At 41.4% G+C, this 13,381-nt stretch overlaps 2 protein-coding genes across 2 annotated transcripts; both read right to left on the minus strand.

Annotated features, from left to right (window-relative positions):
• Positions 1-2,911: 2,911 nt before the first annotated feature.
• Positions 2,912-9,775, minus strand: LOC105282537. The gene is made up of 5 exons (XM_011344565.2): positions 8,634-9,775; positions 8,317-8,473; positions 7,962-8,233; positions 7,594-7,826; positions 2,912-7,506 (listed from the first exon to the last, which is right to left on the minus strand). The coding sequence occupies exons 1-5, from the start codon at positions 8,786-8,788 to the stop codon at positions 7,184-7,186; spliced, it is 1,140 nt and encodes a 379-aa protein (XP_011342867.1). The 5' UTR covers positions 8,789-9,775; the 3' UTR covers positions 2,912-7,183.
• Positions 9,776-9,936: 161 nt separating this feature from the next.
• Positions 9,937-13,153, minus strand: LOC105282538. The gene is made up of 3 exons (XM_011344566.2): positions 12,964-13,153; positions 12,005-12,206; positions 9,937-10,078 (listed from the first exon to the last, which is right to left on the minus strand). The coding sequence occupies exons 1-3, from the start codon at positions 13,145-13,147 to the stop codon at positions 9,937-9,939; spliced, it is 528 nt and encodes a 175-aa protein (XP_011342868.1). The 5' UTR covers positions 13,148-13,153.
• Positions 13,154-13,381: the final 228 nt, after the last annotated feature.

Genomic DNA, 13,381 nt, shown 5'->3' on the forward strand with positions numbered 1-13,381 from the left:
CAAATAAATTATCTGCAACAAAAATTCCGCCATCCATTACTTATAAGCAACTTAACCGGTTTCTTATCGCGTGGATACTACGCTTGCGTGTTACATTGTGACATTGGATCTAATGACGCTGTAAAATATCTACGGGGTATTTAATTAACATTTCTGATTATTTCAACGAACAGGGGAATAATATTAATAATTGTAATTATATCGCGTCACACAAATGGATGTACGTGTGAAATTTTAATTTGATTTATCGTAAGAAATTTCGCGTTATTGCGTGACGTTTTCGCGCTAGATGAAAGCTGTTCAGTGAATCGGAACGATCGTCGACCGCGAAGGAAGGAAGCTGTAAATCTGCCGTTATTACAATCCCGCATTATTTGGAGCGCAAAGGAACGATTGATTTCTTAAAAATATCTTTTGCGGTAATTTTTAGGTAATAAGGGTTTCTTATTCCCATCAGTAATTATCTCGCGCTAGGTGTTGCGTGAATTCAAACTGCATTTCAATCGCAGATTCGCGGATTTACGAGCGTGAATCGTTACGACCGAATTTCCGTCTGGTTGAGCAGCTTTTTCAGGAACTTCGTGAGCGGGAAATTAATGGAACTCAAGTGGCAAAACTCACGACGGGCAACTTATTTTGCTCGGTGCATCGGCACCGCAATTATACGTGCCACGGAAATAAAAACGGTGATGTAATCGAGCAATGTACACAGAAAATGACCGTAGGGGTGAAAGGCTAACAATCGTTAATTCAGTTCTAAAAGAACGAGTGGAACGATCGGTGAGAAGCCTGTAATTATAGGGTGCTACGAGCAGCAGGTTTCGTTTGGTGTATGCTTCTTTATTAGAGGAGAAACAGCATAATAACCGATGAGCTTTATTCAATACAAAAAGAAAGACAATATTACAAGGTGACGGAGACATTTCTCACGACGTCTGAAAAGCAAATAATATTTTGTACATTTTCAAAAACATAATATTATACGTTTTAGTAAAAATACAATATAAAAGCATTCGTCTGCGGTTACTCGTTTAGAGATTATTTAACGATATTTAATTAAAGCGGAGAGAATTAAAAGTGAGATTTTTCGCGGCTCGACAAGTCTCGCGCCCAACAAGCACTCTCTCCGATTTTTCTCCTGCGATCGACAAGCACGAGGACACGGGGGGGTTCCGTATAATTATAGCACTTTTTAAATGACGGCCCGGCCCCGCACGCGTCTCTCCATTATGATGCATGGGAGTCGAATTTCGACCCTATCGGCCAGCCGCAGCAACCCCAACGTATTGTCGGCTTAATAATACGCCGCCGCGTACAAAGTGCGGGCCTCCTTGTGCATATACGTCACTGACACCATATAATCACATCTCGGCGAGCGAGCGGTACCTCCCGGCCATGATTCATGCGCATTACGAATATCAAATACTCGGAAAGCGGGCAAATACCGCGGCCGCTCGTCGTGCACCGGAGACATTAGGGGTGGCGTTTCGCGACTCGCATACACAGGCCGACGCAATAATCACACGGGACGCCGTTCCCTGCCCCGCTGCTGCTTTTCTCCGTTGTGTTTGAAATTATATCATTGACGTAACGACAACTCTCCCTCTTTCGTTGATATGCGTGTAATGTATTACGTTGGCGCAAAAATAATTGCGGTTTTGCTATTTAAGTTGAATAAGCAAAACCGCAATTATTTTTGCAGCAATCTAATACTTTCGTTTCACTTCTTTATGGAATAATAATTTTTGCCGTGATAGCACCGTTATTTCAATACCTTTGACGAGTACAATATGTTTCTCGTACAGTAGCATTATAATATAAATAATATTTCGGTTGCATCGCAGGAAGCCGCGCTCGTTGCTCGTTGCAGCGTTATAAAGATGATATCATATCACTGTGCGTACTTCGAAGTACTTGAAATCATTTTTCTGTTTAATGCACTGATACAGGTAGTTTGATTGCAGAAATTTTTGAGATATCTACAGGTCTAAAGTCCGATGCGTAATTCATCGATGCGAAATTGCCTAGGCAACAACGGGGGTATATTTGTGATTCCAATGAAGCGTACCGTTACTCACTGTAGCGCTACCAGTGCGCTACCAGCGAGTACCGTGAAATAATTTTCTCCGCGTTCATACCGTTCCTCAAACAAAATTACGGACCGCACTTTCAGGCCGTACGCGCTACCCGCATACGTCTCTATCCCATGAACTTCTTCTGGCATAAACAACGGCACACCCATGGCTTTTTACTCGCGCGCGCACGCGAGAGACCGCCGTCCTCGGCTTAGCCGCTTGGAAGAGGCTGGAGCCGAGAAAATTCGCGGGGCTGCCTGTACAAAGCACGAGCGTGGTCGACGTACGTTCTCGAAGACAAATTAGCCCGGCGAAGCGGAACGAGCATCTAATCGAGCAGAGCCTAAAACGTCTCGAAGACGATGCTCTATGAAGATTGCCAGCCCCCGGGGCCACGAACCGCCACTTACGGAATATTATCCGCGTTAGCCGGAGTTGCTCGTCGTCTTTCACTCGTCGTTCTCCTCCGTTTTCCTTTCGTCTCCTTGCTTCTACCTCTATCTTCTCCAGCGCACCTAACTTCTTCCTAGAAGGTATCAGAGCCGCTGCTGTGTTCTTCGTTCGCCTCGCTCGCGCGGCACGTCGCGATAATTCGCTTCGCGAAAGAGTTACGACGATGCCATGACGATCACGCAGATTTCGCTTGAGTTGCTCGATTTTTGTGAATGCGGAATATCAAGGGCTGGGTGAGGTTGCGGTCACATTTAATCCCGCACTGGGCGCGGTTAACGTACTAGCGTTAGCAGACGCGATGCATCGCTTCAGAAAATAGCTGTATGCACATGATCGAAGGTGCGGCCGTAACATAATTTTATTTATAAAAGAGAATTTTTCAATTTTGGGATTTACGTAGTAGATTACTACATTTTCGAAACATGTAACACGCATATGATTTTTCGTGTCGTAATATCTACGTTACACGCGATGCTTTACTTTACGACGTCGATCGTATATCCGGAGCCGCTAGTATATCTAAGTTTCACCAGCAGTTTTAATTAAAAAACCAGCAAATCCCAGCAGCTGACAAGCGATCGATGTGACGAGCCAAGGGGCGTTCTTAGACCTCTGTTTGCACGTCGCTTATCCGCGACGATCTCGAGCGAAATCCGGAGCTTTGGTCCAGCCACATAATCCCGGTCGCATTAAAGCGTCGTCTCTGGTCGCTTTAAAAAAAGAATCAATCCTGCACCACGTCCTTTGGCTTTCCCGCGACACTCGGTTGGTTTTGCGTGCAAACTCGAGGCAGCAGGGGCGATGACATAAAAGAAGAAGGAAGGAACTGCATGAAGAAGCAGGAAGGGAATTGACGGGATAAAAGGTGATAAAGAGGAAGAGAGAAAACAAGTAGAAAGAGAGAAAGAGAAAGAAATGAGCGGCAGGCACCCTTCGGCGATGATACGAAAATACTGACACGCGTCTGACGATTGATCCGCGACACGTGTCTTCAATGCTGCAATCAGCGTGCTTGACTGACGTTGCGCGGTGCAACCCGTAGCTAGATTCATTATTTATGAACGATTTGAAAACCGATCTGCCGGGTAAAGTGGTCTTTTTAAAGACGGGGGAGGATCGCTGCACGCCAGAATCACAGAAATTGTCGGTGGTTTTGTGCACGCCAAGTAGAGGGTTAACGTTTCATAATCTTTCTAATGGACACGAATGTACAACAAGCTTGTAATAACACTGCAGCATGATTTTTTTAATTTGCAAGTTTTCTAAAAACAATATGATTTTTTAAATGTAAGCATTATGATACTCTCTACGTGTAATACGTCCAACGCGGATTGGCTGCTCGTTCCGGCCAGCAATTGGTACCGCGTATGTCCGCGCAAGGGAGGATAAGGGAAATCTGGTGGACGGTGATAGCGAAAGGTGGAGGGTATCTTTTCTTTTGTACTAGCAGATATCCACTTATCCGGCGGTTTGACCAGCGCGTCAGGATTTCACAGGCTTTTCGGGAACCCCAACGCGATCCCGCCGCAGAACCGCAGAGGGAAGGACTGCCGAAGGACATGAATTTTCATTCTCACCGAATTATTCTGTCCATCAAGCGGTCGGGAGGGCGGCGGGGAGTCAGTTTTCAATGAGATCTACGGCTACCGCGGTCCTTTTGTGCGGGCGAATTGGCGTCCCCGATTCCGGTGACAAAGATCCGATGCCTCGAATTGAAAAGTCCATCGAGAAGAAAAGGATAGCCCGTGGTATATTGCGACGGTAAGATATTGAGGCATTGTGAGCCGCTCGTGGGGAAAAATATACGGCTAAATAAGATCGCGGCGGTGTTTTATGGCGCGATGTGTGGGTGGGTGGGTGTGCTCGAGAATTTATGTCTTATTTTCGGGCCAACTTGGACATAGTAGCTACTGCAGTCTGATTAGGTCGCGCACCGTTAAAGCTCCTTAGTACGATAGCTCCTTAGCTTGATTTATCGTTTTTTGATTGTACTGCTTTGCGCGAATTTCTGGCTTAATAAACTATTAAACTATTAATATTTAATAAAACAATAAATGTTTTGCAAAGGCAAGTAACTTCGGAATACGTTGTGAAATTGTTCTTGTCTTAAGGTTTATTTGTGATTCCCTTTATAACATAATTATATTTTACGTTTTCCTGCTACACGAGATTACTTTTTTTAATCACTGACAAAACGACGACATTCTAGTTCATCTCGAGACCCCTCGCAAATTTCGCTTCTCGACTCGCCTGTTTCGGGATCACCAAGGATATCTTATTAATCCACCCTTCGTGCCGGAAAAACTCGGTCTCATCCCCGCGCGGCCTCACCTGGTCTTCGGTGGATTCGTCCACCTGCAACGCATTTTTCACGGGGATTAGCTGCCACAATCGCCGTCTCCCCGGTGGATCCTTTGTCGGGAGGACGACTGCGTTATGCGTCGTAGCTGCTCCTTTGCATCGGCACCGCCAATTCGGGAGGATTTGTTTCGGCACTTGGGGTGTGGTAAGCCGACATGAGACCAACGCCCCGACGATGGCGGCGCTGCTAATAACGAGGAATTATCGCCGCGATACAATGGGCCCGCGGGAAATCCTCTTTGATGTCTACTACGGAAAATAATACCGCACTAATAGAGCGAGATTATGGCATGGTAGGCATAGACGGCCGCGTCACCACGGATCGCATCCTTGTCGCATCTTCATGAAGGCTAAGCCTATTACGACTTGCCATCCACTTTGCCCCAGTGGCGTCACTCGACGATCCTATTCTTTTCGAGGGCAGAAAAGCTAAATTTAATTACAATATCACTTGGAAATTCTAATGTACTGCACAAAGCTCTTTTATTGCTTAAAGACTTAACATGTTCTCATGGATCTTAATTTAATTACCATGATAAGATTCTTTTTATAAATTAATTTCATTATAGATTTTATTGCGCGGAATTGTTAAAATACTTCAAAGAATCTAAGTGCAACGGAACATACCTAGGATTTTTAGGTTCCATTTGCTTATATAATTTTAATTAAATAGATTAGACTCTTTAATTAGTAATATACTTGGGACAATTAATTAGATGTTTTTGCATTGTTTCTCATGCGGCGGATTATAATTCAACAGTCCTCGTCGCACGTCGTACTGTTCCCCGCGTGTCGCGATGCGTGAAACGAATCTTTGTAAAGTTCCTACGTATCGCGGTGCGTATCACGCGACATTGGATGTATCAGAAGGCTAATTGTCTTCCGCTGTCAGTTGCACCCCACTTGGTCCTGTTCACGGCACACGCCCCCCTTGGGCTACGGCATTGCCACGGTCTCCGCCACACCATTTCCACATCGCCCCTTGCATCGAGTCAGCGAGTTCACGAGCGTGGTGCACGCCCCAAATTACACGCCAGAAAGGATAAAATAATTACACGTTGTCTGCCGCTTTTCCGACGTTGCACGTTCTATTTCTACAACGTCACCGAGAGAACGGTGGGCCACTATTTGGAGAAAGTCATGTACGTAAATTTTACAGCTGTGACTTTGTATGTTCGTTTCATGTCGAAAATGAAAAAACTACGTTACGAGCTACAGCTCGGTAACTCTTTTGTTTCAATAACGGATTTTTAGCGAAAGACGCATTCTTTAGACAAGAGTTGTTTCAAAAGAATTTTGTAGGAAAATAATTTTCGTTATAAAATATAGTAAAACATTATTAAACTAAAATAATAATTTGAGAGATTTCATGTATATCTAATTTATTAATATGAATTTTAAAATTATATGTACATTGGCGTATCATAATCTCTGGAAAGGATGTAAAGAAAAGGTGAGATGAGGCGAATAGAAAATCCCTTGCGTCAGCGAGGGTAGAATACATGCTTTGGCACGTAGAATGGTCGATGCTTGTCTATCGACATCAAACGTGCTGAATTTCCAGCTGAGTTTGCGATTTCTAATATTTTGCTGGCCACATGCATGTCGACAGCGTAATATAATGAACTAAAAGAACAAATATTTTTAAGATTCTATAAGAATAAAAACAATATATAAAAAAAAATTGTATGTCTAATACTCATTTCTATGGATTATGGACTATTTCTATGGACATCTTTGGTAGTAAACTATTAGAGCTATTAAAGAATTTTAGCTAATTTAAAGATAATAAAATGTAAAGAACGCAAATATAAAATTGAAAAATATACTTTCATTAGTTTATGAATATTAGCAACATATTTGTTAAATATTAAAAATTAACTTAAGTAATCTTTTTCAAATCATGTAACATTGGTAAATGTAGTCGTTTTAATAAATAAAATATAACAAATAATTTCCTATCTAAAGTCCTGAGTGAATATTAGTGTCAGTTATCTTGAACATTATTCCAGAATTCATCCATTAAAAAAAGGATTATTCATATGGAAACCGAAATTCATTATGGAATACTGCATCTGACAATTCAGAAGTAAAGCGGATGCTTTGGTCCTCTGATTCCTGAAAAATATTACATACATAAAAATACATATTTTAATATATAATGTATAGTGCCTTTAGATTAATAAATTAAATATTATTTTAATATCGCTTACAAGAATATCAATTTCGAAAAATATGTTATAAAATAATTTAATCGTATTATCTGACCGAAATATTCTAATCTCTTTTATTATTCAAACAAATATTGCCCGAGAAAAGAACGGTGGAGAATCTCGAGAAAATATATTCGCATCGGAGTCCCGTAAGTCCGAGAGGGTTTTAGGAATCCTGTTTTCCGATGGATGATCATTCGCTTTTTCGTGATCCGGGAACACCACTTGCCCCGAGCTCTCCAGTATATTTTCCTTCGGGAAAAAGCTTCTTCCGTAATCTTGGCGCGTAATCAAAACGGGGATGTCGAACTTTAGTTCGCCCGTTCCAGTGCGATCAGCTTCCGCTCCGGCGATACCCGGGGGCAGAGCTTTCCGTCTCCTTCCTCTGACAAATCTCGAATTACCTGCCGATTTAATTTGAGCGGTTTAATTTATATTATATTCTGAAATTCGAATATCATCCGCCATATATTTACGTAGTATATAAATACCTTGCAAGGCGTAAGGTTGAGGATAACTCCCGTGTCCGTTTCTGTTGAAGAACCGGAAGAATCCGCCATTGTGATTGTTCAGGTAGTGCACCAGTTTGTCGGGATTACGCGGACATCTCGGGAACGAGCGGTAACACATAGCCGGATTTCCTCTGCTGCTGTAACCCAGTGTGGCGGCTCGCGCGAAACTTAGTAAGGGAGATGTTTCTGCTATGTCAAATCTGGCTAGCCATCTGGAACGAGAAGCTAGTTGTAACATCATGACCTTGTTACATTTAATCAGCTTTCGCATTCAAAAAATACATTGGTATTATACTGTTGTTGTTGCGAATGAGCGTCTTTGTTACATATATTAAGAAAATACGCACTGAATAAAAGCGTTTCTTCCAAAATCCCCTAATATCCCGTATTGTTTGTTGTTCCCCGTCGACGTTTGCTTATATTCTCCTGGTGGGTTCCCACTCGCTATTTCGCACAATATTCTGGGCACACACTTCAGATCATCGTTGCGAGAGATCGATGATAGAGCGTTGAACAGATTCACTCTAAAATCGCCGAATTGACCGAAAAGCTCGTTTGGTGCATTTGGAAAATTTTGGTAATTATTGGCAAGAGAATCTAATGGGAGATTCTGATATATCTGTAAGACAGTTTTGTTAATAAAGAATAATAGTAGACTCCATTACGAAAGTATAACATATTTAGAATACAAAAGCTACTTACCGATGAGGCTCCGTTATTAAATAAATTTGCAATTATATCTTCATAAGGAAATTGATAGGAATTTTTTTCATGCGTTAACAGATCCGATTGACTTGGTTGTTTCAGTGATCGACCGTTAGTTTGCGCAAAGAGATTTGTCATCAATTCGTTCATACATCTATATGGTTAATTAATAAAATAATGATTAAATAAAAGTATTGTAATTTATTATTTGTAGTTTATTAATATTGTAAATTATGCAATATTATTGTCTCTTGAACATTTGTACCAACAATTTTAATAAATTATCCTGTTACGATTTATCATATGTTACTTACCCCATTAAATCTGTTACGTTGTAAGTCTTCTGAGATGCGTCGAAAGTACATTGACTTCCATCAGATAATTCTTCAGAGTGTTGTAACGAATGTTCAGCATGAGTTTTAAGATATAAATATGAGAGACACCACATAAAGATAAATTTACTCATCATTTTGCGGACAATTCAAAATTTGCTTTCTTTATTTCTTAACAAACATCAATCTTTGTTTGATTTGACAGTAGAAAATATAAAAGTTGCTAACTTTTGTAAAAGTTGATCACATTTCTCTTGAACGCTCTCTGTTTACAATATAATATCCGATATTAATATTACACACACTGTAATATTAAAATTTTTCTACTGTATAATCATTTACGATGCACCACTCTACGATAAACTTATTGATCTGAATTCAGTTTTGCGGTAATTGACAAATATTAAATGTCTTGGTCTATTAACACAATTTTGTATTTGAACGACTTGTTTCGTTCTCAATATAAAGGACTGCGTCGCCTTTCTCGGGCCTGCGCGAACTGAAACTTTCTTCTCGAAGCCGATCCTGGTTTACCCATTCGGTCGCAAAGACGTGGGTCGGCAGCAACGTCACTACGAACAACTCTCACTCCGCACTTAATACACATTCTCGCGTTTGTGTGCATGTGTGTATGCGAGAACGTATGGGCAAAGAACGCCGCACGAAATGGCAGTTTTCGCAAGAGCTCTTCGAAAATAAGCAGAGTCAAACAGACGCGATTTCTTAAATGTCAAACGGTTTATTTTCAAAGTAACAGCAGAATATACGCGACGACGTATCACGTGATACGCTATATTTTGCCGGCTACATAAGCTATTTATGTCACGGACGTACAGTGAATTGGAGAGGTAAGTAAATAATGATCGATGAAAAATCTATTCGAATCTGTAATGAGCACTAAAATAATTTTATGCCTGCAAAATTGCTATATTGCAATCGCACGTTTCTCATATCGCAATTTCCTTCGGTATACTACGGTGTACTTAATGTTTTCTTGTTATTAAAATAAATTGCAGTCCGATGTAAGTCCTTGTCAATCAATCGTAACAGAAATAATTTAACAACAAGAGAGAGGATATTTTGTACAATTATCGCAAACGATTGCGATTACAACACACGTATCTTACATCCTATGTAAAAAACTAAATAAAAGAATGAAAAAGATACATGTTATTGCAAATATATGTTAATACATTTTATAATTACTAACATGGCAGTGAGTTTAATATTTACATATTTACGTCATCAAAGAAGATTGGAGTAAATCGCGCGTCAGCGCTTTTAGCTAATCCGACAGGGCGGCATTATCGCAGGCTCTTCCTCTCTTCGCCAATAAGTGACACAGCTTCGGATTGCCGATAATGTCTCCCAGAAAGACGCTCAGCAAGTAATTCTCCTTCATCGGGTTGGGCGACGACTTGTATTCTCTATAAAATCATATCAAGCGCAAAGTGGTAATTACTACCTCGTTGCCTGGCAAAGAATGGAATATCATAAAATAACGTGACATTAAATTCATAACAAAGACTCAAATGAAGACGTGATAGGAAATACAATATTTCGAAACTCTCAACGAAATGACCATTGCGTTATCATGCTTCATTATCGTCTCTATACACATCGCTGATCTCATCATCTTCATGAATCCATCCAAATGGATTCCTAATTTCTAACGACGCCACTTCACTCACAAGCCTTCCGTCGCCTTCGACCGGACTCTCGGGTGTCCGGCCCGAGAAGAAGAAGGCGCCCGGGACGACTTGGTCTCGGGACCACTTCGTCCCTCATCCATGGTCGGTTAAGTCCGTCTAGACGGTAGTTGCCGCCAGTACCCGATCTCCAATTTATCTATCGTCCTCCCGGACTCATCCCCTTCGCCCGCCGTTGCAGCTCGTCTCCCTCGAGCGCTCGTTCTTACGTGAAGTGCCCGCAGGTGACGAGAGAAGAGGAAAGGAAACCGAGCACGAAGTGCATGCTACGGGAGGATGCATCGTGCGTCGACAGCCGGTGCGGCGACACGTGCTCGCTATCTCGAGCCACGGGGCATTAGGAGGTCCGAGATAAGCCGACAGGTCCTCAAACCCACGGGCCCCGGATAGCGGAGCAATCGTAAAATGGAGCCTGCTCGTGGATGCGCAGGACGGCGAGAGAACCGTGAAGGCGATCAGGAAGACCGGGGGATGTAGGGCCCGACGGCGAATGGTCGGCGACTGGAGGAGAGAGAGAGAGAGAGAGGAGAGACGCAGTTATCAGGATGCATTAGAGCGCCCGTGGAGGCGCCATTAAAGGCTATCTGCTCCCGGCGTTACTTACAACTGAATTTAGTGTAAGCACCGCGAAGGTGAGCGCGCGGCGTAGACGGGTAGCCGGGATTTCTATTATATCTTCTCCCCAACGGCTGTACGTGAAGAACGGAGAGCGGGCAGAAAATATTCTGTCGCTCCATTAAGTGAGAGCACCTCTCTGTGGATGCACTTCCTTTCAAGAATTTGTAGGCGTGGATGGCGTCCCGACATTATCGTCGCTGGGACGGTTTTACGACGCATTACGAAACACGTCAATCGCTCATTGATCGATTGGATGTCACGTGCGTTCGCTTTCGGATTAGGGTTTAATCCTTTACGACTTGACGTTTCTCTCACAGCACAAATCCAATAAAACGCGATGAAATAATCACGCAACATTTCTGTTCTAATATTTTACAGAATTTCAAAATTCGATCTTGGACTTTTTAAAGTTTTATGAATTGTAGCTTCCGTCAAAATCTTTCTTTCATAAGAGAAAATCAATTTTAGATTCACCAAAGATCTTGCTTTCATGCGATTTCGCATATTATTGTAGATCACATTGTTATAAAGGAAACCTATCATTAATTATCTATCCTTCAGCTAATTCGTTGTCATGTAATTTCCAACCGACTCTCACGACACAGAGTCTTGCAAAAACTGAATAAATGCTACTGCACGGAAGGTCACGTATCACCGCGCAAGTGGAACAGCGACGTCTCTTTACTGCTCTAATGAACTCGTTAATAAAAACTCTTCTCAAACGTATTTCTTAATCGACGACAAATGCATCCTCAAAACCTGTTTCTAAGGCATAGATTCTTTGAACCGTAAACTTCAGGGTCACGAATGCGTAATACAATCACGAGAGAGTTGTAATAGCATTCTACTCTCTTCCTGAACGCACTGAGAGCTTTTCTGTTATCAGCTCAACTTATGGTTGTTACATAAAGCGTCTTACTTCTGAGTGCTTGCATTTTTCCTTCGATATTTAATATTTATAAATCTGATGCTGTATTTTCATTCAATGAAATCGGTAGCATTAGCGTTGCATCATTTATGTCGTACCTGAATACTTCGCCCCAATCAAGAATGCGTTCTCGACTTCTTCTTCGAAGAGTTCGTTCCGCGTATTTGGTACAAATCTTCTCGTAGATGCAAACGTTATTTCCGAGTTCCGCTACTAGCTTCTTCTCGACTTGGCCGACATCTAAAATCTCTTCGTCGTGTATCAAAGGATGCGCCCGTTTCACTCGGCTGACGTAAGTATCTAAGAATGCAGAAAAAATACTTTTCAAAGATTTCTACAGCACTTTCTCGAGATTTTCTGTATTAATAATAAGATCTGTTAATATATTTATATAATGTATGCTATGTTGAAAATTTCAGTAATATGTTTTCTTGAATGTGCAGGAAATAATGCAATTTTGTAATGAGATAAACTTTTAAATGTGTTGCTTAAATTAACGTGACTGAGAATTAAAAGACAATTTAGATTAATAATAGCGATCTTGACTGCTCCGATCTCTTGGCGCGCGTTTATCCATTTAACGATAAGCAGACCTCGGTCAATTACAAAGTCGTTACATGGCTCCATGATCCGAGAGAGAAGTTGCAACAAGTGGAACACTTTCGCTTTCGCTGTTCGATTTGCGCGTTCCATGAGCTAACTACGCGAGAGGCACACAACCCATGCACGATACATTTTTATTCTTCATGCCTGACGAACCATAACGTTGACGGAAATTTGCTGATAAGCTACACGGATACGGAAATAACTATGGTAACAGTTACATAAGAAGCACATTTACACGACGAAAAATATATTTTGATAAAAATGCAATTTGCAATATTATTACAAAAAATGCTTATTCATTGCACTTTATTAATTTTATGCTATTCTACGAATGATTCACTTATGTGTCCATAATTTTTATTGCATTTTTAGTCGTAACTATATCCGTAGTGTGTGTATGACGCGAATAAATACTGTATTATTATAAAGTGAATTATTTTATGCGCGTTACCTGGATTTAAAGCATAGGTGAACTTCTTTAGGAAGTTGGCGATTCTTACGGCCGCTATGATTATCGGAAAGCCAATCAACTGCACCGGAAGCTCGAAGGCCGGTTCCTCCGAACGGGCCGCTGTTACAAGCGTTAGCGTCAGGAAGGAGCAACCAAAGAGCAGGAATATCCGTGACAATTTCATTATGTGGCGGATCTAAGGCAATCGTTAATTAACGAAAAACATAAAGCAACGCCGTAAAATTGGTTTAACCAACGCGACGACTGTCGAGATTAATTACCGACACCATACACGGCAATCATTTCCTTTTAAACAGGTAGCTTTCTCAACTGCTTCCGCTCGAAAGGAAAATTGCTCTTAGCGCATATATAAATAGAGCCAATCCTTTTACGGATACAAATACAGATATAACATAAC

The sequence above is a fragment of the Ooceraea biroi genome, chromosome 4 (genome assembly GCF_003672135.1).
Source record: "Ooceraea biroi isolate clonal line C1 chromosome 4, Obir_v5.4, whole genome shotgun sequence".
NCBI classification, from domain to species: Eukaryota; Metazoa; Arthropoda; class Insecta; order Hymenoptera; family Formicidae; genus Ooceraea; species Ooceraea biroi.